General features: G+C 42.3%; 1 protein-coding gene and 1 long non-coding RNA gene across 7 annotated transcripts; one reads left to right on the top strand and one right to left on the bottom strand.

Annotated features, from left to right (window-relative positions):
- Positions 1–161: 161 nt before the first annotated feature.
- Positions 162–27,502, bottom strand: LOC120441142 (dentin sialophosphoprotein-like). 6 transcript variants are annotated; one of them, XM_039615035.1, is made up of 2 exons: positions 26,211–27,502; positions 162–2,977 (listed from the first exon to the last, which is right to left on the bottom strand). In XM_039615035.1, the coding sequence occupies exons 1-2, from the start codon at positions 26,426–26,428 to the stop codon at positions 706–708; spliced, it is 2,490 nt and encodes an 829-aa protein (XP_039470969.1). In that variant the 5' UTR covers positions 26,429–27,502; the 3' UTR covers positions 162–705. The 6 variants fall into 6 exon arrangements, with proteins under 6 accessions (XP_039470969.1, XP_039470970.1, XP_039470967.1 ...); XM_039615036.1 differs by lacking the exon at positions 26,211–27,502 and having other exon boundaries at positions 162–1,691; positions 2,436–4,136; XM_039615033.1 differs by lacking the exon at positions 26,211–27,502 and having other exon boundaries at positions 162–1,691; positions 1,992–4,134.
- LOC120441143 lies at positions 5,183–14,515 on the top strand. Its single transcript, XR_005613818.1, has 3 exons — positions 5,183–5,649; positions 13,467–13,558; positions 14,305–14,515. It is a non-coding gene; the product is annotated as an uncharacterized LOC120441143 (long non-coding RNA).

The following is a 27,502-nucleotide window of genomic DNA, read 5'->3' as shown; positions in this document are numbered from 1 at the left end:
AAATGTGTGTATGTACTGTATGTATTCTGCCATGTTCAGTGTGTTTAAAGATTTCAAAATAGGTTACACATTTGCAGGAAACAGGAAGTAGGTTAAATAGCACATATTCAAATAACACATATTCAACTCACAAGCAATAAAAATGAACAGAAATCAAGGCGTAAAATTTTACATTTTTATTGATTTTAACTTGAAGTGCTAAATTAGTTATGTTGGTAGTTCAATTCACTTCAGTCTGTATCGCGCCAAAGGAAATGAAATGATGGTCTTTTTAAGGCGCTTCATACTGTAAGGTAACAACTTTACAGTGTATTACTGTGAGTTTGTTACCTTATAGTATTAACCCTGGAGAACCCATGGGGTCAGATCCGACCCCATTGGTTTTCAAGGGAAACCATGGAGTCAAATTTGACCCCATGGGTTCTCCAGGGTTAAAAAGAAAACCCAACAGACAAACCCCTCTGAGCAAGCACTAGGCGACAGTGGGAAGGAAAAACTCCCTTTTAATAGGAAGAAACCTTCAGCAGAACCAGGCTCAGTGAGGGGCGGGGCCATCTGCTGCGACCTGTCAAGGTTTTCAGAAATGACTCGATCGATTAAAGAGCCATTATGATTTTAAAACTAGCCAATTTAAAGTCTCTAATTAGTTTTAGAAAAATGTTTTGAGTCTATATCAGGATTTCCCTACATTACAGAAACCTTATTTCATTTCCTGGTGAACATTCGGCCTACAAATGCGAAAAAACGACGTATGCGACTTGGTTTTGTAGACAGTTTGGCTGCCTTGTCCATGAAAATGTTAACAATTGTGATGTTGTGCTCTGGACAATCCGATGCCATAAATTCCAGAATATTTTTGGGATTTTTCCACCTTTTACAGAGGGCTTTGTAAATCACCTTGTGGAAGTTTTGGAACTTCGCTATGGGGATATTATAAAATTCATCTGTGATTTCAGCACAGATTTGGGTTGCAAGCCGGTTGGCGATGGCGAAAACTATGTTCCGACTAATGACCTGGCCTGATTTTTTTGCAAGCCGCATAACAAGTTCTTCCAGACAGTTTTCCACCAAAAATCTGTATTTTTGCAATTCTAGGTTATAGATATTAAATTGGTTAACCGTTGCTTTATTCACAATGACCGATCCCCCATTTTTTATGTTTTCTGCTGTGATTTCTGTAGAGGTTGCTGTGTGATCACTGTCTGAATTACTTGTGTGATCACTGTCTGAATTACTTGTGTGATCACTGTCTGAATTACTTATGTGATCACTGTCTGAATTACTTGTGTGATCACTCCTGACACTGTCTGGATTACCCAGTCTGGAATTACGCTTATGATCACTGCTGTCTGAATTACTTGTGTGATCACTGCTGACACTGTCTGAATTACCCAGTCTGGGATTACGCTTATGATCACTGCTGTCTGAATTACTTATGTGATCACTGCTGACACTGTCTGAATTACCCAGTCTGGGATTACGCTTATGATCACTGCTGTCTGAATTACTTATGTGATCACTGCTGACACTGTCTGAATTACCCAGTCTGGGATTACGCTTATGATCACTGCTGTCTGAATTACTTATGTGATCACTGCTGACACTGTCTGAATTACCCAGTCTGGGATTACGCTTATGATCACTGCTGTCTGAATTACTTGTGTGATCACTGCTGGGACTGTCTGAATTACCCAGTCTGGGATTACGCTTATGATCACTGCTGTCTGAATTACTTATGTGATCACTGCTGACACTGTCTGAATTACCCAGTCTGGGATTACGCTTATGATCACTGCTGTCTGAATTACTTATGTGATCACTGCTGACACTGTCTGAATTACCCAGTCTGGGATTACGCTTATGATCACTGCTGTCTGAATTACTTATGTGATCACTGCTGACACTGTCTGAATTACCCAGTCTGGGATTACGCTTATGATCACTGCTGTCTGAATTACTTGTGTGATCACTGCTGGGACTGTCTGAATTACCCAGTCTGGGATTACTCTTATGATCACTGCTGGCACTGTCTGAATTACCCAGTCTGGGATTACTCTTATGATCACTGCTGGCACTGTCTGAATTACCCAGTCTGGGATTACGCTTATGATCACTGCTGTCTGAATTACTTATGTGATCACTGCTGACACTGTCTGAATTACCCAGTCTGGGATTACGCTTATGATCACTGCTGTCTGAATTACTTGTGTGATCACTGCTGGGACTGTCTGAATTACCCAGTCTGGGATTACTCTTATGATCACTGCTGGCACTGTCTGAATTACCCAGTCTGGGATTACGCTTATGATCACTGCTGTCTGAATTACTTATGTGATCACTGCTGACACTGTCTGAATTACCCAGTCTGGGATTACGCTTATGATCACTGCTGTCTGAATTACTTGTGTGATCACTGCTGGGACTGTCTGAATTACCCAGTCTGGGATTACTTTTATGATCACTGCTGGCACTGTCTGAATTACCCACTCTGGGATTACTCTTATGATCACTGCTGGCACTGTCTGAATTACCCAGTCTGGGATTACGTTTATGATCACTGCTGTCTGAATTACTTATGTGATCACTGCTGGCACTGTCTGAATTACCCAGTCTGGGATTACGCTTATGATCACTGCTGTCTGAATTACTTATGTGATCACTGCTGACACTGTCTGAATTACCCAGTCTGGGATTACGCTTATGATCACTGCTGTCTGAATTACTTGTGTAATCACTGCTGGGACTGTCTGAATTACCCAGTCTGGGATTACGCTTATGATCACTGCTGTCTGAATTACTTATGTGATCACTGCTGACACTGTCTGAATTACCCAGTCTGGGATTACGCTTATGATCACTGCTGTCTGAATTACTTGTGTGATCACTGCTGGGACTGTCTGAATTACCCAGTCTGGGATTACGCTTATGATCACTGCTGTCTGAATTACTTGTATGATCACTGCTGACACTGTCTGAAGTACTTGTGTGATCACTGTCTGAATTACTTGTGTGATCACTGCTGACACTGTCTGGATTACCAAGTCTGGGATTACTCTTGTGATCACTGCTGACAGTCACTGGATTACTCACGGCTGTCTCATTGTCTTCTTTTCTTTTTTGGTGGATTTTTATGGAAATCAGGCTCCAATTGTTAAAGCGAGACAATTTCTTAATTTCCTCATGTTTTGGGGGCATTTGTTCCTTGCAGCTACAAGTTTTAGCAGGGAGGTGTACTGATTTTTGGGGAGTCGTTTCCTGGGCTGGCCTCGGTGTTACACCTACACTCGTGTGAACAGTGCTGACAGTGTCTGAATTACTCGAGGCTGTCTTATGGTCGTCTTTTGTTTTTGGGTGCATTTTTATGGAAATCAGGCTCCAATTGTTAAAGCAAGACCATTTCTTAATTTGCTTGTGTTTTGGGGGCATTTGTTCCTTGCAGCTACAAGTTTTAGCAGGGAGGTGTACTGATTTTTGGGGAGTCGTTTCCTGGGCAGACCTCGGTGCTACACCTACACTCGTGTCATCACTGCTGTCAGTGTCTGGATTACTCGAGGCTGTGTTATTGTCAGTTTTTGTTGTTAGGTGTTTTGGTAAGGAAATCAGGCTCCAGTTGTTAAAGCAGGACAATTTCCTCTTGGCCTTGTGTTTTCGGGGCATATGTCCCTTGCAGCTACAAGTTTTAGCATGGGGGGCCACTGATTTTTTGGGGGTTGTTTCCTGGGCAGGCCTCAGTGCTACACCTGTCAAATCCGAGCACAGGTCCAACATGTGGCATATAGAATCTATAGTGGCGCGATCTGGGTGACCTGCCTGAAATTTCTGCCACTGTTCTTTTGTAATGTTGTTTTTGTAGTCTCGAAGGAGTTGCCTCACAGTGTTTGCTGTGGCATTTTTCAGACTACTCCTGGCTGTGCGATCTGTCATTATGTTTGAATTTGTTGAGTCGCTTTCTCAAAGATAGCTATGAGCAGAAGTTCAAACCCTATTTATGCTCTCCCAAGGCGTTTTGCCTTGCCTATTTGAGCTTATAGGCTCCGCCCTGTCTTTTCATCTTAACAAATCTATTCCCTGACGTCACTCTGTCCTTTCATCTGTAGATTGGCCCCGCCCACTTTAATAAAATCAACTATTTTGCTTAGCAACCCTTTTGCGCCCACCTGGTTGACTGCGTTCAGCATTATCAGTAGTTCTCATCACGCTGATTTGTGCTCAATGGGCCTCCTTTTCATAAGTTTGATTCTAATTATGACCATAATGCTGTTACATTGGGTGCAACGTAATTGTAACAGCTTTGACCTCGTATCTCTGTTCGGGAATGGCACCGTTTACGTCCCAAAACCACCACCGACTGTTTCAAACGGTAAACTGGACTACCCGACAGAAGGACCCGATGCACCGCCGCAATATTTTCGGTAAGTTAAATGTGTTTGTAAGGTAATCCATAACTAGCGTCATCGATGAGCACTCAGCTGTCGGGGAAACTTTCCGTGGAGGTGAATAAATTTACCCTGACTAAAGAAATCAAGAAAAAAAAAAGCACCGGGCTGCTCAGTCACTAACTAACTATCGTTACTGTACTTTCATTACGAGTCTTAGGCTACGTCCACACGTGCATCGGGTATTTTTTTGAAAACGGAGATTTTCCGTTTTCGTTTTAAAAGTAATCCGTCCACACATAAACGCAGACATGAAGGGAACGCTGCTAGAACTTGCCAAAGCAACAGGTGGCGATATATTCCTAACAGTGTAGAAATGTTGGCCAATCAGAAGTCTAGAAGCCTCGGTAGGAAATAGTAAACAAAGATGGGGCATAGAAGCAGAACCGAGTGGTATGTGTGGAGGGACTGTGTGTGTATATGTAAGCATTTAAACACTGCAGAGAGTACAATTAACAGTATTGTAGAAATTCATTTCACCGAAACAATAACGTGGCGCACAGTGTGACGTCAGAAAAGGCGCACACCTTTGACGCTGCGTTTTCTCCGTTTTCCTCGTCCACAGTAAATGCAAAAACGGAGTTTTCGAAAATATTCACCCTGGCAGGCGTTTTTAGAAATCTCCGTTTTCAGTGACCAAAAACGCCGTTTACGTGTGGACGAAAGGTGCAAACGCATAGAAAAATTGTGTTTTCAAAAATACCGGGTACGTGTGGGACGTAGCCTTATACTGTAAACAAGTCTGCTTCAGCTCCCGTGCAGAGCTGATTATTAAATATGAGCAAACAGCAGCGTGTTTTCTGTCTCCTGTCACATCTGTAAGGACAGTAACACCAAATTAAAGAGAAAGCTTGCACTTCAGTAAACCCTCATTAATCATTAACTATGGATTAAAATAGTAAAGCTCAATATTTATGTACTGAAACCAACTACAGCCGTTTGGCAGCTTAACTTCAAATTTGTGTTTAATTTGGTTTCAAATATTCAGGTTAAAAACAAAAGTCTGATATTGAATGATTCTCAATGTGGTATTGTTCACAAAGTTACATGTGCAGTACTCTGTACAGCTTACATAATTTGTGAAATAATTTAAAGCATTAGTATTTGTTGTTGAATTCTCAGGCAGCAGACCAGGATGCAGCAGCAGACTGAACCAGGACTGAAACCATCTCATTTTTGCAGATTTCCATTTACAAAGCACCAAAAGTCAAAGGTAAACGTTACATTGGCAAATCTGTTAGTATATAAGGCTCTTTTAATAAACAGCTTATATGTGAGCTGAAAGCAGAACTGTAGAACTGAAAAATATAAGAGTAGAACTTCAGATCCTGAGTGTGTAAGGACAGGGAAGGATCAGCTTTATTTCACATTTCAGGGATAAACCTTATTGTCAATGGAAATTGTACTTAGTAGTCAGTATAATCTTTTAATGATACAAGTTTCCATATATGCTTAGAGGTGTATAATCGATTGTGTAGTGATAGAGTGTGTGGTCTTTAGAGGGGTGCAGGGGCTTTGTGTGCATTCCAGAGTGTTCTGGCATCCACACCCACATCCTCCAAGCATGGGAAAAGGGCATATCTTCTCTTATTGTTTTATGATAGGATAAACGTATCTATGTCTGTTTTTAGCTAAGTGCCTTTTGTTTAGATGAACTGTTGGACTTCCAGACCAGCAGGTTTAGCGAAAGTCTTTATGGGGTCACACACACACACACACACACACCCCCAATGATGTATAAATAAAGACCAGGGCAGTGCACGGTGCGAGTCTCAGAGCCCGCACTTCTGTGCGAGTGATGTGACTGCCCTTGCTTGCAAGTAACTAACTGCAGTGTGTGTTTCTCCTCTCTGATTCGAAGCTGAAGAAGTGTCTTAGAATACATCTCTTGGCATTTGTTTTGGTCCTTTGTAGCCGGATCAGAAATATCAGAACTGTTATCTGTGACTCTGTTCCAAGATCTGGCACACTGAGTCCTGACGCCGTGGGAAGCCAGCACCGAAGTCTGTGCACAGCCCTCTTAGAATTCGGGTCCGGACCGGTGTTTATAGTCTGGTCCACGGCGGTGGGATTCAGTCTGACGATCCAAACCACCAGTGAGACGTCTGAGGGTGAGAAACACTATTTTGATATATAAAACGGCCGCAAAGGTTTAAAGAAACGTGATAAAATAGGTTTAAGTTCACCAAAAAGAACTAAGTTTAGACTGGTTTTGGAGGTAGCCGAAATTACTTTGTGACAAATTAAAATACGTTTAGGCAAATTAAAACACGTTTAGGCAAATTAAAACATGTTGAGACAAAGAAATTAAAATAGGTTTAAGTTCGCCAAAAGGAACTGTGTTTAGACTGGTTTTAGAGGTAGCTGAAAGTACTTCGTGACAAATTAGCGCGCAAATGTCTATGTGTGTATATGTCTGGAAGTAAGTTGATTTTACAGCATAATATGCTGCTGAACTACTTCTATTTTATTAATAAACAAGTAAAATTAACACCTGATGAGGAATGGTTAGAAAAACAACAAACCGGAGCAGGTAAAATTAGTGCAAATAGGTGGAGAAATCCACGAAAAGCTAAAAATCGCAGCTGGGAAGGGAAATGCAATCTCTCAGCTGTTACCCAGCTGAGAGTTGCCCTGATCAACAACAGCCTGTGCTCCAGACCATTAATTTAACCAATTGTTAACAATAATCTGCATTAAGCTTAGGGTTGCTCAAATTCAGTACAATGACATATGAGATGAAGTAAAATAGGTAAATATTTAATCTAATGACGTGCATAGAGGCACTTGACCTGTTTGAAAGACTGTCATCCTAATATGAGCCATTGTTGAGAAATAGAGCACACCTATGAAAACAACTAATATGCTGAACCCTGTATGAAGCAGCTGAAAACTACATGATGGAGAAGCTGAATTGAATATGAAAGTGCAAGTCTTTGCCACTGTGGGCAAAGCACACAACCACTGTGTGAGGTTGCGTTGGGTCTCTTCTGAGCTGATGAGCAAGCTTCACATTATCAGATCGAGAGCTGGCTGAAAACTCATCAAAGAGAGGGAAACAGAACTATAATAATTATGATAACTGGAGTGTGCAGCGTTTCCGTGAGTTCTTTCAGATGCGCAGCAGTTTTCCTGTATCTTGACTCGTGTGTAGAGTGTTCATAACATCAGCATCATGTTTTTGTTTATTTGTTTTGTTGGGTAATTAATAACAGGGCTGGGAGATGAATTATGATTTAAATCACAATTCTTTTAAACAGTTAATCACACAAGATCATTGGGATAAAATACAATTCTATTTTCACTTGCATTTCTTTGACTTTGAAGATCTCATTTATTCTTATTTCTCTGCTGTCAATCAACCTCTCCCCTTTTCTTTACACTGGTCTCTTTTTCTAAAACAAAAACAAAACACATTAACACATAAATCAATGTGTGTTTTGAAATAAGATAAGAAATAAAACTGTCACATTCTCCTTTATTAAATGTGTGTATGTACTGTATGTATTCTGCCATGTTCAGTGTGTTTAAAGATTTCAAAATAGGTTACACATTTGCAGGAAACAGGAAGTAGGTTAAATAGCACATATTCAAATAACACATATTCAACTCACAAGCAATAAAAATGAACAGAAATCAAGGCGTAAAATTTTACATTTTATTGATTTTAACTTGAAGTGCTAAATTAGTTATGTTGGTAGTTCAATTCACTTCAGTCTGTATCGCGCCAAAGGAAATGAAATGATGGTCTTTTTAAGGCGCTTCATACTGTAAGGTAACAACTTTACAGTGTATTACTGTGAGTTTGTTACCTTATAGTATTAACCCTGGAGAACCCATGGGGTCAGATCCGACCCCATTGGTTTTCAAGGGAAACCATGGAGTCAAATTTGACCCCATGGGTTCTCCAGGGTTAAAAAGAAAACCCAACAGACAAACCCCTCTGAGCAAGCACTAGGCGACAGTGGGAAGGAAAACTCCTTTAATAGGAAGAAACCTTCAGCAGAACCAGGCTCAGTGAGGGCGGGGCCATCTGCTGCGACCTGTCAAGGTTTTCAGAAATGACTCGATCGATTAAAGAGCCATTATGATTTTAAAACTAGCCAATTTAAAGTCTCTAATTAGTTTTAGAAAAATGTTTTGAGTCTATATCAGGATTTCCCTACATTACAGAAACCTTATTTCATTTCCTGGTGAACATTCGGCCTACAAATGCGAAAAAACGACGTATGCGACTTGGTTTTGTAGACAGTTTGGCTGCCTTGTCCATGAAAATGTTAACAATTGTGATGTTGTGCTCTGGACAATCCGATGCCATAAATTCCAGAATATTTTTGGGATTTTTCCACCTTTTACAGAGGGCTTTGTAAATCACCTTGTGGAAGTTTTGGAACTTCGCTATGGGGATATTATAAAATTCATCTGTGATTTCAGCACAGATTTGGGTTGCAAGCCGGTTGGCGATGGCGAAAACTATGTTCCGACTAATGACCTGGCCTGATTTTTTTGCAAGCCGCATAACAAGTTCTTCCAGACAGTTTTCCACCAAAAATCTGTATTTTTGCAATTCTAGGTTATAGATATTAAATTGGTTAACCGTTGCTTTATTCACAATGACCGATCCCCATTTTTATGTTTTCTGCTGTGATTTCTGTAGAGGTTGCTGTGTGATCACTGTCTGAATTACTTGTGTGATCACTGTCTGAATTACTTGTGTGATCACTGTCTGAATTACTTATGTGATCACTGTCTGAATTACTTGTGTGATCACTCCTGACACTGTCTGGATTACCCAGTCTGGAATTACGCTTATGATCACTGCTGTCTGAATTACTTGTGTGATCACTGCTGACACTGTCTGAATTACCCAGTCTGGGATTACGCTTATGATCACTGCTGTCTGAATTACTTATGTGATCACTGCTGACACTGTCTGAATTACCCAGTCTGGGATTACGCTTATGATCACTGCTGTCTGAATTACTTATGTGATCACTGCTGACACTGTCTGAATTACCCAGTCTGGGATTACGCTTATGATCACTGCTGTCTGAATTACTTATGTGATCACTGCTGACACTGTCTGAATTACCCAGTCTGGGATTACGCTTATGATCACTGCTGTCTGAATTACTTGTGTGATCACTGCTGGGACTGTCTGAATTACCCAGTCTGGGATTACGCTTATGATCACTGCTGTCTGAATTACTTATGTGATCACTGCTGACACTGTCTGAATTACCCAGTCTGGGATTACGCTTTATGATCACTGCTGTCTGAATTACTTATGTGATCACTGCTGACACTGTCTGAATTACCCAGTCTGGGATTACGCTTATGATCACTGCTGTCTGAATTACTTATGTGATCACTGCTGACACTGTCTGAATTACCCAGTCTGGGATTACGCTTATGATCACTGCTGTCTGAATTACTTGTGTGATCACTGCTGGGACTGTCTGAATTACCCAGTCTGGGATTACTCTTATGATCACTGCTGGCACTGTCTGAATTACCCAGTCTGGGATTACTCTTATGATCACTGCTGGCACTGTCTGAATTACCCAGTCTGGGATTACGCTTATGATCACTGCTGTCTGAATTACTTATGTGATCACTGCTGACACTGTCTGAATTACCCAGTCTGGGATTACGCTTATGATCACTGCTGTCTGAATTACTTGTGTGATCACTGCTGGGACTGTCTGAATTACCCAGTCTGGGATTACTCTTATGATCACTGCTGGCACTGTCTGAATTACCCAGTCTGGGATTACGCTTATGATCACTGCTGTCTGAATTACTTATGTGATCACTGCTGACACTGTCTGAATTACCCAGTCTGGGATTACGCTTATGATCACTGCTGTCTGAATTACTTGTGTGATCACTGCTGGGACTGTCTGAATTACCCAGTCTGGGATTACTTTTATGATCACTGCTGGCACTGTCTGAATTACCCACTCTGGGATTACTCTTATGATCACTGCTGGCACTGTCTGAATTACCCAGTCTGGGATTACGTTTATGATCACTGCTGTCTGAATTACTTATGTGATCACTGCTGGCACTGTCTGAATTACCCAGTCTGGGATTACGCTTATGATCACTGCTGTCTGAATTACTTATGTGATCACTGCTGACACTGTCTGAATTACCCAGTCTGGGATTACGCTTATGATCACTGCTGTCTGAATTACTTGTGTAATCACTGCTGGGACTGTCTGAATTACCCAGTCTGGGATTACGCTTATGATCACTGCTGTCTGAATTACTTATGTGATCACTGCTGACACTGTCTGAATTACCCAGTCTGGGATTACGCTTATGATCACTGCTGTCTGAATTACTTGTGTGATCACTGCTGGGACTGTCTGAATTACCCAGTCTGGGATTACGCTTATGATCACTGCTGTCTGAATTACTTGTATGATCACTGCTGACACTGTCTGAAGTACTTGTGTGATCACTGTCTGAATTACTTGTGTGATCACTGCTGACACTGTCTGGATTACCAAGTCTGGGATTACTCTTGTGATCACTGCTGACAGTCACTGGATTACTCACGGCTGTCTCATTGTCTTCTTTTCTTTTTGGTGGATTTTATGGAAATCAGGCTCCAATTGTTAAAGCGAGACAATTTCTTAATTTCCTCATGTTTTGGGGGCATTTGTTCCTTGCAGCTACAAGTTTTAGCAGGGAGGTGTACTGATTTTTGGGGAGTCGTTTCCTGGGCTGGCCTCGGTGTTACACCTACACTCGTGTGAACAGTGCTGACAGTGTCTGAATTACTCGAGGCTGTCTTATGGTCGTCTTTTGTTTTTGGGTGCATTTTATGGAAATCAGGCTCCAATTGTTAAAGCAAGACCATTTCTTAATTTGCTTGTGTTTTGGGGCATTTGTTCCTTGCAGCTACAAGTTTTAGCAGGGAGGTGTACTGATTTTTGGGGAGTCGTTTCCTGGGCAGACCTCGGTGCTACACCTACACTCGTGTCATCACTGCTGTCAGTGTCTGGATTACTCGAGGCTGTGTTATTGTCAGTTTTTGTTGTTAGGTGTTTTGGTAAGGAAATCAGGCTCCAGTTGTTAAAGCAGGACAATTTCCTCTTGGCCTTGTGTTTTCGGGCATATGTCCCTTGCAGCTACAAGTTTTAGCATGGGGGCCACTGATTTTTGGGGTTGTTTCCTGGGCAGGCCTCAGTGCTACACCTGTCAAATCCGAGCACAGGTCCAACATGTGGCATATAGAATCTATAGTGGCGCGATCTGGGTGACCTGCCTGAAATTTCTGCCACTGTTCTTTTGTAATGTTGTTTTTGTAGTCTCGAAGGAGTTGCCTCACAGTGTTTGCTGTGGCATTTTTCAGACTACTCCTGGCTGTGCGATCTGTCATTATGTTTGAATTTGTTGAGTCGCTTTCTCAAAGATAGCTATGAGCAGAAGTTCAAACCCTATTTATGCTCTCCCAAGGCGTTTTGCCTTGCCTATTTGAGCTTATAGGCTCCGCCCTGTCTTTTCATCTTAACAAATCTATTCCCTGACGTCACTCTGTCCTTTCATCTGTAGATTGGCCCCGCCCACTTTAATAAAATCAACTATTTTGCTTAGCAACCCTTTTGCGCCCACCTGGTTGACTGCGTTCAGCATTATCAGTAGTTCTCATCACGCTGATTTGTGCTCAATGGGCCTCCTTTTTCATAAGTTTGATTCTAATTATGACCATAATGCTGTTACATTGGGTGCAACGTAATTGTAACAGCTTTGACCTGCGTATCTCTGTTCGGGAATGGCACCGTTTACGTCCCAAAACCACCACCGACTGTTTCAAACGGTAAACTGGACTACCCGACAGAAGGACCCGATGCACCGCCGCAATATTTTCGGTAAGTTAAATGTGTTTGTAAGGTAATCCATAACTAGCGTCATCGATGAGCACTCAGCTGTCGGGGAAACTTTCCGTGGAGGTGAATAAATTTACCCTGACTAAAGAAATCAAGAAAAAAAAGCACCGGGCTGCTCAGTCACTAACTAACTATCGTTACTGTACTTTCATTACGAGTCTTAGGCTACGTCCACACGTACACGGGTATTTTTGAAAACGGAGATTTTCCGTTTTCGTTTTAAAAAGTAATCCCGTCCACACATAAACGCAGACATGAAGGGAAACGCTGCTAGGAACTTGCCAAAGCAACAGGTGGCGATATATTCCTAACAGTGTAGAAATGTTGGCCAATCAGAAGTCTAGAAGCCTCGGTAGGAAATAGTAAACAAAGATGGGGCATAGAAGCAGAACCGAGTGGTATGTGTGGAGGGACTGTGTGTGTATATGTAAGCATTTAAACACTGCAGAGAGTACAATTAACAGTATTGTAGAAATTCATTTCACCGAAACAATAACGTGGCGCACAGTGTGACGTCAGAAAAGGCGCACACCTTTGACGCTGCGTTTTCTCCGTTTTCCTCGTCCACAGTAAATGCAAAAACGGAGTTTTCGAAAATATTCACCCTGGCAGGCGTTTTTAGAAATCTCCGTTTTCAGTGACCAAAAACGCCGTTTACGTGTGGACGAAAGGTGCAAACGCATAGAAAAATTGTGTTTTCAAAAATACCGGGGTACGTGTGGACGTAGCCTTATACTGTAAGAGCAAGTCTGCTTCAGCTCCCGTGCAGAGCTGATTATTAAATATGAGCAAACAGCAGCGTGTTTTCTGTCTCCTGTCACATCTGTAAGGACAGTAACACCAAATTAAAGAGAAAGCTTGCACTTCAGTAAACCCTCATTAATCATTAACTATGGATTAAAATAGTAAAGCTCAATATTTATGTACTGAAACCAACTACAGCCGTTTGGCAGCTTAACTTCAAATTTGTGTTTAATTTGGTTTCAAATATTCAGGTTAAAAACAAAAGTCTGATATTGAATGATTCTCAATGTGGTATTGTTCACAAAGTTACATGTGCAGTACTCTGTACAGCTTACATAATTTGTGAAATAATTTAAAGCATTAGTATTTGTTGTTGAATTCTCAGGCAGCAGACCAGGATGCAGCAGCAGACTGAACCAGGACTGAAACCATCTCATTTTTGCAGATTTCCATTTACAAAGCACCAAAAAGTCAAAGGTAAACGTTACATTGGCAAATCTGTTAGTATATAAGGCTCTTTTTAATAAACAGCTTATATGTGAGCTGAAAGCAGAACTGTAGAACTGAAAAAATATAAGAGTAGAACTTCAGATCCTGAGTGTGTAAGGACAGGGAAGGATCAGCTTTATTTCACATTTCAGGGATAAACCTTATTGTCAATGGAAATTGTACTTAGTAGTCAGTATAATCTTTTAATGATACAAGTTTCCATATATGCTTAGAGGTGTATAATCGATTGTGTAGTGATAGAGTGTGTGGTCTTTAGAGGGGTGCAGGGGCTTTGTGTGCATTCCAGAGTGTTCTGGCATCCACACCCACATCCTCCAAGCATGGGAAAAGGGCATATCTTCTCTTATTGTTTTATGATAGGATAAACGTATCTATGTCTGTTTTTAGCTAAGTGCCTTTTGTTTAGATGAACTGTTGGACTTCCAGACCAGCAGGTTTAGCGAAGTCTTTATGGGGTCACACACACACACACACACACCCCCCAATGATGTATAAATAAAGACCAGGGCAGTGCACGGTGCGAGTCTCAGAGCCCGCACTTCTGTGCGAGTGATGTGACTGCCCTTGCTTGCAAGTAACTAACTGCAGTGTGTGTTTCTCCTCTCTGATTCGAAGCTGAAGAAGTGTCTTAGAATACATCTCTTGGCATTTGTTTTGGTCCTTTGTAGCCGGATCAGAAATATCAGAACTGTTATCTGTGACTCTGTTCCAAGATCTGGCACACTGAGTCCTGACGCCGTGGGAAGCCAGCACCGAAGTCTGTGCACAGCCCTCTTAGAATTCGGGTCCGGACCGGTGTTTATAGTCTGGTCCACGGCGGTGGGATTCAGTCTGACGATCCAAACCACCAGTGAGACGTCTGAGGGTGAGAAACACTATTTTGATATATAAAACGGCCGCAAAGGTTTAAAGAAACGTGATAAAATAGGTTTAAGTTCACCAAAAGAACTAAGTTTAGACTGGTTTTGGAGGTAGCGAAATTACTTTGTGACAAATTAAAATACGTTTAGGCAAATTAAAACACGTTTAGGCAAATTAAAACATGTTGAGACAAAGAAATTAAAATAGGTTTAAGTTCGCCAAAAGGAACTGTGTTTAGACTGGTTTTAGAGGTAGCTGAAAGTACTTCGTGACAAATTAGCGCAAAATGTCTATGTGTGTATATGTCTGGAAGTAAGTTGATTTTACAGCATAATATGCTGCTGAACTACTTCTATTTTATTAATAAACAAGTAAAATTAACACCTGATGAGGAATGGTTAGAAAAACAACAAACCGGAGCAGGTAAAATTAGTGCAAATAGGTGGAGAAATCCACGAAAAGCTAAAAATCGCAGCTGGGAAGGAAATGCAATCTCTCAGCTGTTACCCAGCTGAGAGTTGCCCTGATCAACAACAGCCTGTGCTCCAGACCATTAATTTAACCAATTGTTAACAATAATCTGCATTAAGCTTAGGGTTGCTCAAATTCAGTACAATGACATATGAGATGAAGTAAAATAGGTAAATATTTAATCTAATGACGTGCATAGAGGCACTTGACCTGTTTGAAAGACTGTCATCCTAATATGAGCCATTGTTGAGAAATAGAGCACACCTATGAAAACAACTAATATGCTGAACCCTGTATGAAGCAGCTGAAAACTACATGATGGAGAAGCTGAATTGAATATGAAAGTGCAAGTCTTTGCCACTGTGGGCAAAGCACACAACCACTGTGTGAGGTTGCGTTGGGTCTCTTCTGAGCTGATGAGCAAGCTTCACATTATCAGATCGAGAGCTGGCTGAAAACTCATCAAAGAGAGGGAAACAGAACTATAATAATTATGATAACTGGAGTGTGCAGCGTTTCCGTGAGTTCTTTCAGATGCGCAGCAGTTTTCCTGTATCTTGACTCGTGTGTAGAGTGTTCATAACATCAGCATCATGTTTTTGTTTATTTGTTTTGTTGGGTTGAAAAATAATTAAATAAACTTGTGATCATACTTATGGATCACCATGGCACATATCATCAGCCATGTGATTTATTTATGCAGATGAAAAGTGAGTGTGAATGTGCCTGACGTCGCAGTGTGTGTGCACTGTGTGAAAGTAATTGTCTCCAGTTGTGAGAGCGGTGATTCTGCAGGTCACCATGCAAAAAAAAAAAAAGAGAGAGAGAGAAAAAATGTACATTGTAGATGAAAAATAATCATAGGGAAAAGGTTTTGTGTTTATCAGCCAAGAACAACTATAATCTCATTTTCTGCCTTTAAGAAAGGAGAGTTCACGAAAGACAGAGAGAGATGTGTGTGTTGGTTAAGCAGTGATGATAATAATGAAAATGTCTTAGTTTTGTCACTTTCAGATGAAAAGCAGACCTGAATCAATTTTCCACATGCAGCAGTCGGAAGAAAGTTATAGTTTAACATCATTGGAAATGTTAGGTCTAATTGTTGAATGTTGCCATTGTGTTTCTTAAATTTGTACAGTCTTGGTTCAAGCAGTATTATCAAAGCCATTCCTTTGATCCTGAGCACCTCTAACCACTCTTTGTTGGGGGAGGTTTTATTGTAGATACATCCTATCTGAAAGATCTGTTTCTTGTGTTGTAAGCTTCCTGCTTTTACGACCCTTTGGTCAGCAGGAGGTCTCTCACACACACACACACACACACACACACACACACACACATTCCTACTTACATATAAAGGTTCACACATATACATACAATGCCTTAGAACCATGTGGGCGTTGCTTTGCTGTGTTTTGTGTGAACTGTCTCTCAATAAAAGGCAGCGAGAGGAGGCCGGATTTGGGGTCATTTTCGTGCTGGACACAGATGAGGCCTCCCTTGCGCAAGTAATCGATCGATCGCTGACTGTCTTGTTTTCATTCATGATGAATAAGTCTCTAGAATTAGCGGGGTTTGTGGGAACAGACCCAACATTTATTTGGTCCTTCGGAGCCGGAACCTAACACATCGCATCCACCGCGAGGAGAGGGAGAGGACGCCACCGCAACGTCTGGGATGATTGACGGAAAGCCCTGGTGCCTTGATGCTTGTCACCAGGCCGGAAAGTTTGCGTCTGAACTCCCCTCGGGATGGATGGCGATTGACGGGATACAGAGACTCTTCCCATGAACGGAAACAACACGAACAGTAAGTACAGAAGGCCTTAGAGAGCGGCTACGTGACCCTGCGTTGATCGCAGGTACGGGAGCGCCTAGCAGCGTGAGAGAGAGAGACGCAGGCTTCTCCGCCGTGTGGGGCGTGGAGACAACCTAGGTTCGGTGACTCCGCCGTGAGGAGTGTTCGGAATCTCCGCCATTTGGGGCGTTTGGAGAGTGTCCGACGGTTGAATTTCTCCGCCATATGGGGCGTTTGAGAGTTTTCAACAGAGAGCGCTAGCTGTGCGTGTAGACGCAAGCGATAGGCCTATGTGTGTGTGTGCGGGCCAGACGTGGTCTGCGTGAGTGTGGCTGATTGTTGTCTTGTGTGAGAATAATGTGTAAGGCTGCCTTAGAAGGGGATGTAAAATTTATGGAGAAATATTCACCAGGTAGCATGCAGTATGTAGGTTGTTGGTGTAAGAAATATGGATTTGAAGGGATATTAGTGGAAGTTCAGTGTAAAATGCTTGTAGAAAGAATAACTGTAAGTGCAGCAGGTAAAACAGGGACAGCTAAGCAGAAGAAGGAATTGCAGTTAGCAGTCGCTAAGTTGTGGAACAACACCGTAGAAAAGCATTAGAAAGAGCAAGAATGTTAGCAGAAAGAAGAGCCAGAGAAGAGCGTGAGAGAGCAGAGGCAGAGGTGGAGGAGAGACTAAAGGCTGAGTATGGAGAGGCATTAGGAGCAGCAATGAGTCCAAAACAGACTAGGCAGGAGAGGAGACAGAAAGGAAAGAAAGTGAACATAAACGTTGCAATCACATATCCATCCCTGACACAACAGAAAAAAAAACAAAACATGGTGTTTAAGTCTGCCTTGAAAGAGGATGAAATACACTGCAAAGTTTTATTGGGCAGCACGTGGTGTGTGGATCGTTGACGAATGAAGTGAAATTGTGCTCTAAGCAGAAGTGAGTGTGTCTGACGTCACGGTGTGTGTGAAAAGGTATCCAGCTGGGGCAGACGTGATTCTGCAGGTCACCTGCCCAGTGGACAAAGAAATAACATAGTTGTGTGGTGAATGATAGCACGAAGAGTGTTTGGTGTTTCTCAGCCTGAAACAGCTGTAACGCTACTTTCTGTTTATGAGAGAGAGAGAGAGATGTGTGTGTTGTTTTAAGCAGTGATGAGAATCTGATTGGATGAATGTTTGAGATTAAACTGGCTGTTGATTTGTCTTTTGTTACTAAATCGAGCCTGCCAATTGGGTTGGTACGATTTATCCCCCTGGCATGAAAAACATGTGTCATGACTTAAACAAGGCCTTCCTTTCCTTTGCTTTCCTTTATTTGCTTTCCTTTCTTTTTATTTTGTTACTTTCATGGTGCACTGAAAGTTTCGGTTGATGATCTCTGTTTGAGCAGATATGCACGATTAGAACAGAAGCGTTATACGACTCGTCGTCGAGAAAACTGTTGCAAAAGTGAGTTTCTCCAAAAATTAAAATGGGCTTGGGAGAAAGCCACTGCAAAAGTATTCGGCCCCCTTGAACTTTTCCACATTTTGTCACATTACAGCCACAAACATGAATTAATTTTATTGGAATTCCACGTGAAAGACCAATACAAAGTGGTGTACACGTGAGAAGTGGAACGAAAATCATACATGATTCCAAACATTTTTTACAAATAAATAACTGAAAAGTGGGGTGTGCGTAATTATTCAGCCCCCTGAGTCAATACTTTTTAGAACCACCTTTTGCTGCAATTACAGCTGCCAGTCTTTTAGGGTGAGTCTCTACCAGCTTTGCACATCTAGAGACTGAAATTCTTGCCCATTCTTCTTTGCAAAACAGCTCCAGCTCAGTCAGATTAGATGGACAGCATTTGTGAACAGCAGTTTTCAGATCTTGCCACAGATTCTCGATTGGATTTAGATCTGTACTTTGACTGGGCCATTCTAACACATGGATATGTTTTGTTTTAAACCATTGCTTTGTTGCCCTGGCTTTATGTTTAGGGTCGTTGTCCTGCTGGAAGGTGAACCTCCGCCCCAGTCTCAAGTCTTTTGCAGACTCCAAGAGGTTTTCTTCCAAGATGGCCCTGTATTTGGCTCCATCCATCTTCCCATCAACTCTGACCAGCTTCCTGTCCCTGCTGAAGAGAACCACCCCAGAGCATGATGCTGCCACCACCATATTTGACAGTGGGGATGGTGTGTTCAGAGTGATGTGCAGTGTTAGTTTTCCGCCACACATAGCGTTTTGCATTTTGGCCAAAAAGTTCCATTTTGGTCTCATCTGAGCAGAGCACCTTCTTCCACATGTTTGCTGTGTCCCCCACATGGCTTGTGGCAAACTGCAAACAGGATTTCTTATGGTTTTCTGTTAACAATGGCTTTCTTCTTGCCACTCTTCCATAAAGGCCAACTTTGTGCAGTGCACGACTAATAGTTGTCCTATGGACAGATTCCCCCACCTGAGCTGTAGATCTCTGCAGCTCATCCAGAGTCACCATGGGCCTCTTGGCTGCATTTCTGATCAGCGCTCTCCTTGTTCGGCCTGTGAGTTTAGGTGGACGTCCTTGTCTTGGTAGGTTTACAGTTGTGCCATAGTCCTTCCATTTCTGAATGATTGCTTGAACAGTGCTCCGTGGGATGTTCAAGGCTTGGGAAATCTTTTTGTAGCCTAAGCCTGCTTTAAATTTCTCAGTAACTTTATCCCTGACCTGTCTGGTGTCTAAATCCAATCGAGAATCTGTGGCAAGATCTGAAAACTGCTGTTCACAAATGCTGTCCATCTAATCTGACTGAGCTGGAGCTGTTTTGCAAAGAAGAATGGGCAAGAATTTCAGTCTCTAGATGTGCAAAGCTGGTAGAGACATACCCTAAAAGACTGGCAGCTGTAATTGCAGCAAAAGGTGGTTCTACAAAGTATTGACTCAGGGGGCTGAATAATAACGCACACCCCGCTTTTCAGTTATTTATTTGTAAAAAATGTTTGGAATCATGTATGATTTTCGTTCCACTTCTCACTTGTACACCACTTTGTATTGGTCTTTCACGTGGAATTCCAATAAAATTGATTCATTCCGAATACTTTTGCAAGCCACTGTATTTGGGACAATCAGAAAGTAAGTCCCTGCCAAAAAGGATTCAGTGACGTAATCCAGTCTAAATTCTTTTTTTTCTTTTTTTTGAAATGACGTCATTGCTGGCAGTAGAAACTTATTGCGTCACGAGAGGTTCTACTGTCAGCAAATAAAAAATGAGTGGAAAAATTGACTGACTGACTTAACACCATTGTGTGAAATTAACCCCCACCTGACAAAGGTGTGGCTGTATCTCTGTGTGTGTCTTCTGTTGCAGGAACAGAAGGAGAACACAAGAGGAAACTTGGGTCACATGACTACGTGAACTCTGAAAATTTAACCTTTTTAGTTTAAAATTCTCTGTGTCTGTGAATTCACCATGGGTTTGTTATTAACTACTTTGTGTTGCTCACAGAGATTACTGTGAGAAAGAGTGTATACAAATGCGCAGCGCTAACATTTACCTTTCTTTTCACAGCAGATGATTAATCATGTGATTTGATCATGTGATTTATAGCAGGACACAACTTAATGATGTTTTTCTATCACAGGATTACTGAGATTTTGTGTGAAGAAAACTGTGGTTACAGGCTGTGAATGTTACAAGGGAGTAGTGAATACAGTAGTGAATACAGTGTGACACTGTGTTTGAACACTGTGGGCGATCGTGGCTCAAGAGTTGGGAGTTCGCCTTGTAATCGGAAGGTTGCCGGTTCGAGCCCCGGCTTGGACAGTCTCGGTCGTTGTGTCCTTGGGCAAGACACTTCACCCGTTGCCTACTGGTGGTGGTCAGAGGGCCCGGTGGCGCCAGTGTTCGGCAGCCTCGCCTCTGTCAGTGCGCCCCAGGGTGGCTGTGGCTACAATGTAGCTTGCCATCACCAGTGTGTGAATGGGTGGATGACTGGGTATGTAAAGCGCTTTGGGGTCCTTAGGGACTGTTAAAGCGCTATATAAATACAGGCCATTTACCATTTACCATTTGAAACCAGTGTTACTTCTTTTTACAGCAGAGTGTTAACTTTATGACCTTCTTGATCTCTGGAATCTGGATGGCCGGCACCTGACCACCAGGATGAACGTGTGTTTGGCTAATGTTTGTTTTCCTTTAAGAGTGCTTGTAAAGGATTCAGCACAGACAGACAAATGTGCAGTGGTTACAGAATAGTTGAATATGGGGCTCATTAGCTGGCCACTATTGAGCTCACAGTGATAAAATGAGTGGAGTGACGTTGCTTAAGGAAAGTCACCGATTAAATTGTGGAATAAATTGGGATGGTTCATGATTTGGGACAAATTATGATAATAATAGTGATTTAATGATTTGAGAATATCTGCACATGATATTTGTCTTTTATGCTGAGTACTTTATTACTCTTTTGATCTATAGTTGGTTGAAAATGTGAAGTTTGATTTAAAGACTTTGTCTTCCATGATACAGGCTCCATGTGGAGCTGAGAGTTAAACAAGCTAAACATTTAATTGCTGACTGATGTTTTTACACAGGGTTACAGGTTGGAGTATGGCTGCTCCAAGGGACAACCCCTGGAGATTGTTTTAGGGGGACTGTGCAACATTCTTGTACATGTCTCATTGGGGAGTTGACACATGGTGGAAGCCATGTGGCGAGAGGAGTGTCATTTTAATTTGCAGATGTCGTGAGATGCCATGACGAGAAGGAGTGACTGAGAGGATCGTCCACAAGATGGAAGCTGAAGCCTGGAGAGAGTCTTCAGGAGGATCGGAGATCGCCTTCAGCACGGAGAGCTGTGCTACTGGGCTTCCAGGAGATCGTCATGAGGAGACTCTGCACAGCAAAATCTTAAATGAGATAAAAGAGTTTCAACGTTGACATTGAGGAAGACAACTAAGGTGTACGACGTGCTCTGCCTTTAAAATCTTCAGCAACATTGAATCATGAGAACCTGAGGGAGCGTGCCAAGCTCCAAAAGTGACAGCGCAGAGGAGGTCCAGCGATGGACTTGTGGTTCTGTGAACAGCACAAATGCCAGGTGACTGTGAAATAACTAACAGCACCTTTTCCACAAGTGAAGCCAGTAACTTACTATCCTAAAAGATTAGCTCTAGTTGCTTGTGCTTTACCTCCATGCGTGAGATCAGTATGTGCAGCAGCTTAAGCTGTACAATGTTTCAGGATATAGTTTTTCACCTTTTTGACACTGTTAGTTCCACACGAGGCAGATGTCTACTACTGCAGACTAAAATTGTCTTTAATGTTACTGTTACTCTCATAACCATACATAACCATAAAGTGGTGCACAATTCTGAATCCGTCAAACCTTTTGCCAACGAAAGAAGAGGGCACTTCTCATGAGTGTAGAGACCACGTAGAGAAGGAGTGTAAGCCGAGGGATGACTTAATAGATGTGCCACTTGGTGAGGGAAAGGTTTGGTTTGTTGATGGTTTGAGTTTTACAACAGTAGAGACTAAAACAGGTTTTACTGTAGTAGATAGTGAGGAAGTTATCTGTGCAGGACAACTAGCATGTTTCATATTTGTTTGAGCAGCAGAGATGCTAGCTTTAACGGAAGTGTGTAAAGCTGCAGAGAAATAAGATGTGACAATATACGCTGATAGCCAATATGCATTTGCTACGTTACATTTCTTTGTGATGCAGTGGTAAATGGTAAAATGGTAAATGGCCTGTATTTATATAGCGCCTTTTTGGTCCCTAAGGACCCCAAAGCGCTTTACATACCCAGTCATTCACCCATTCACGCACACATTCACACACTGGTGATGGCAAGCTACATTGTAGCCACAGCCACCCTGGGGCGCACTGACAGAGGCGAGGCTGCCGGACACTGGCGCCACCGGGCCCTCTGACCACCACCAGTAGGCAACGGGTGAAGTGTCTTGCCCAAGGACACAACGACCGAGACTGTCCGAGCCGGGGCTCGAACCGGTAACCTTCCGATTACAAGGCGAACTCCCAACTCTTGAGCCACGATCTTGAGACGAGGTGTGACAGCCTCTACAGGGAAACCTGTAGAACATGCCAAACTTTTGCAAAATCTGCTGGAGCCAGAGTTTTTACCCAGTAGGATTGCCGTTTGTAAATGTGTAGCACACATGTGAGGGAAAGATCCAGTGTCATTAGAGAATGCTTTTGCAGATAAGATCGCAAAAGAGGCAACTTTAGGAGAACATGGTGTTAACGTTTTAGCAGTGCAACACCAGCAGACGTTGGCTATTATGCGGGATGCACTGGTAGATATGCAGGGCCACTCATCTACTGCAGGGAAACAGTTGTGATTTACAGTAGGAGCGAGCTTGCAGGATGGTGTTTGTTATCTGTGTGATAAACCAATACTGCCTTAGAATTTGTATAAGACTGCTGCTATTTTGCGCCATGGGCTTTGCCATGTCGCAACAGGAGGGAGATAATGAGTAGTTTATACTTTAAGATTAAATACCCTTTAAAAAAAAATTTTTGCAGGTCATGTATGATATGTTGCAAGCACAATTCTCGGGGTAATTTGAGACCTAAGAGAGGGAAATTCCCCAGATCCAGTCACCCATTACAAATCATTCACATGGATTATAGAACTGTCCAACTGTAATAACTATAAGTACTGTTTAGTGATAGTGTGTCCTTTTTCAAAGTGGGTAGAAATTGTACCAACTAGGGAAGCAGATGCCATTTCGGTTGCCAAAGCAATATGTAAGAATATCATTTGGAACACGGGATTCCCGAGACCATTTATAGTGATAATGGTCCACATTTTGTAAATGAAGTGATTAGATTAATGGCACAACATCTAGGGATAACACTAAAACATCATTGTTCATATCACCCACAAAGTGCAGGGTTGGTAGAGAGAACTAATGGAATAGTAATGTTAAGACTTTGGAAGAGACACGCAGGACATGGTGAAACTGTATAGAATTAGTTAAGATGTACATGAGGATTACTCCAACAGAGAATGGTCTGACTCGTTGAGATAATATATGTTAGAGCATTTAGAGTTCTAGTCTTCTGTAGTGATGATAGAAGAGCAGAAGAGAGAGCATATTAGCAGATTAGATGCTTAAAATGTGTAAAAATAAAGAAGTCTTGAGAACAAATGATCTACCAGATGATTCTGTTTCTCCACAGGAGCAGAGTCTGAAGTCTGGAGATTGGATGTTGATAAGGCCATGGAGAGGAAGTGCTGGTCCAGTCCACGGTGGGAAGGTCCATATCGGATGCTGCTGACGACGACCACAGCGGTGAAGTTGCTGGAAGGAACACTTGGATACATCAAGCGCACTGCAAGAAGGTGACACACATCCAGGCCAGCTCGGGGTAAGTGGCAGGAAGACCGGGTACAAAGGGGGGGGAAAGCCTCCAGGGCCCCTCGTCTCAATCCGGTGAAGAAACCAACTGAGCCACAGGTACTCATCAGAATGGCTGGGAATGTGCTGTGCGCCTTCTTGTGCCTGTGGACCCAGAGTGGGATGACAGGAGCGCACTGGGACAGAGCAAATCACACCCAGTACCCGCATGGGGTTTTCAACAACTACCTGTGGCAGTTTGTGAACACAACCGCTCACATAAAGAACAAGACCAATGGTTATGCTTGTGATGCCACTGTCTACACATTCTTCTGGACTGTGGCCATATAGCATCACTGAGAGTGAGACAGTTTGTTGGTTGCCGTAGCAACACATCCAGGTGTAAACGTACTTGGAACACTGCCAACTTTTCAACTTCTGAACCTGAATGGATGGTTGATTCACCAGTAGCTGGGAAGGTGAACTGCTCTGGTACGACAGACCTGCTAGTCTGACTCCAAGTGTCTGACTTGCTGCAGGACATTGAACAGCTAAATGAACTGGAAACAGGCCAGTTGCCTATGTGTATGAAGGGCAATGGATTAGTCCAAGTTGGAGATTTACCATGAAATCTGAGCAATGTCACCTATTCTTTGTGTCCTCTGCAAGAAGGATGCAAACAGAGAAGCCTTTTGTCTAGATTTGCATCATGAACACTTCTCTAAGCTGGTTGAGGTTGTGAGCCAAGAAGATCAAAACACCTTGATCCAATTTCCTTTACAAAGCTTTTCCTGTGGTGACAACAGGACAGGAGAAGAGTTGTAAATGCAGATAATTCACCAGTTGACTCTAACCCCCACAGGATGCCTATAGTGAGAAGATTCGGGGGGTTGATAGGAGTCATAAAGAAGGGTGTTGACCAGGCTACAGCTTTGAAGTTAGCTGAGAGCCACATGGACAAACGATAAAGTCAACTGATGTGTTTGAATGTCTATGTCTGTATACAGTTGTATTGTAGTGACACACACACACATTCCTACTTACATATAAAGGTTCACACATATACATACAATGCCTTAGAACCATGTGGGCGTTGCTTTGCTGTGTTTTGTGTGAACTATCTCTCAATAAAAGGCAGCGAGAGGAGGCCGGATTTGGGGTCATTTTCGTGCTGGACACAGATGAGGCCTCCCTTGCGCAAGTAATCGATCGATCGCTGACTGTCTTGTTTTCATTCATGATGAATAAGTCTCTAGAATTAGCGGGGTTTGTGGGAACAGACCCAACAGTGGAGACAGTGGAACACAGGACATGTTTCATATTTGTTTGAGCAGCAGAGATGCTAGCTTTAACGGAAGTGTGTAAAGCTGCAGAGAAATAAGATGTGACAATATACACTGATAGCCAATATGCATTTGCTACGTTACATTTCTGACACTGACACTGTCTGAATTACCCAGTCTGGGATTACGCTTATGATCACTGCTGTCTGAATTACTTCTGTGATCACTGCTGACACTGTCTGGATTACCAAGTCTGGGATTACTCTTATGATCACTGCTGTCTGAATTACTTGTGTGATCACTGCTGACACTGTCTGAATTACCCAGTCTGGGATAACGCTTATGATCACTGTTGTCTGAATTACTTGTGTGATCACTGCTGGCAATGTCTGAATTACCAAATCTGGGATTACTCTTGTGATCACTGCTGGCACTGTCTGAATTACCCAGTCTGGGATTACTCTTATGATCACTGCTGTCTGAATTACTTCTGTGATCACTGCTGGCACCGTCTGAATTACCCAGTCTGGGATTACTCTTATAATCACTGCTGTCTGAATTACTTCTGTGATCACTGCTGGCACCGTCTGAATTACCAAGTCTGGGATTACTCTTGTGATCACTGCTGGCACTGTCTGAATTACCCAGTCTGGGATTACTCTTATGATCACTGCTGTCTGAATTACTTCTGTGATCACTGCTGGCACCGTCTGAATTACCCAGTCTGGGATTACTCTTATAATCACTGCTGTCTGAATTACTTCTGTGATCACTGCTGGCACCGTCTGAATTACCAAGTCTGGGATTACTCTTGTGATCACTGCTGGCACTGTCTGAATTACCCAGTCTGGGATTACTCTTATGATCACTGCTGTCTGAAGTACTTGTGTGATCACTGTCTGAATTACTTGTGTGATCACTGCTGACACTGTCTGGATTACCAAGTCTGGGATTACTCTTGTGATCACTGCTGACAGTCACTGGATTACTCAAGGCTGTCTTATTGTCTTCTTTTGTTTTTTGGTGGATTTTTATGGAAATCAGGCTCCAATTGTTAAAGCGAGACAATTTCTTAATTTCCTCATGTTTTGGGGGCATTTGTTCCTTGCAGCTACAAGTTTTAGCAGGGAGGTGTACTGATTTTTGGGGATTCGTTTCCTGGGCAGGCCTCAGTGCTACACCTACACTCGTGTCATCACTGCTGTCAGTGTCTGGATTACTCGTGTCATCACTGCTGTCAGTGTCTGGATTACTCGAGGCTGTGTTATTGTCAGTTTTTGTTGTTAGGTGTTTTCGTATGGAAATCAGGCTCCAGTTGTTAAAGCAAGACAATTTCTTAATGACCTTATATTTTGGGGGAATTTGTTTCTTGCACCTACAAGTTTTAGCAGAGAGGGAGTCTTTGTCTGAGGAACCTGCTTGAAATTCCTCCCCCTCTTCTTTTTGGTTTTGTTTTCTGCTTATTTTTGGTTTTTGGTGTTTTCGTAAGGAAATCAGGCCCCAATAGTTAAAGCTGGACAATTTTCCTCATGGCCTTATGTTTTCGGGGCATATGTCCCTTGCAGCTACAAGTTTTGGCATGGGGGGCCACTGATTTTTTTGGGGGTTGTTTCCTGGGCAGGCCTCAGTGCTACACCTGTCAAATCCAAGCACAGGTCCAACATGTTGCATATAGAATCTATAGTGGCGCGATCTGGGTGACCTGCCTGAAATTTCTGCCACTGTTCTTTTGTAATGTTGTTTTTGTAATGTTGAAGGAGTTGCCTCACAGTGTTTGCTGTGGCATTTTTCAGATTACTCGTGGCTGTGCAATCTGTCATTATGTTTGAATTTGTATTTCTTTGTTGAGAATTTTTACACCGCCGCAGTATTTTCGGTAAGTTAAATGTGTTTGTAAGCTAATCCATAACTAGCATCATTGATGAACACTCAGCTGTCGGGGAAACTTTCCGTGGAGGTGAATAAATTTACCCTGACTAAAGAAATCAAGAAAAAAAGCACCGGGCTGCTCAGTCACTAACTAACTATCGTTACTGTACTTTCATTACGAGTCTTAGGCTACGTCCACACGTACACGGGTATTTTTGAAAACGGAGATTTTCCGTTTTCGTTTTAAAAAGTAATCCCGTCCACACATAAACGCAGACATGAAGGGAAACGCTGCTAGGAACT

This window comes from Oreochromis aureus, linkage group 7 (genome assembly GCF_013358895.1).
Source record: "Oreochromis aureus strain Israel breed Guangdong linkage group 7, ZZ_aureus, whole genome shotgun sequence".
Lineage (NCBI taxonomy): Eukaryota > Metazoa > Chordata > Actinopteri > Cichliformes > Cichlidae > Oreochromis > Oreochromis aureus.
Note: the sequence above shows the minus strand (reverse complement) of the source record. Positions and strands in the feature narration are given on the sequence as shown.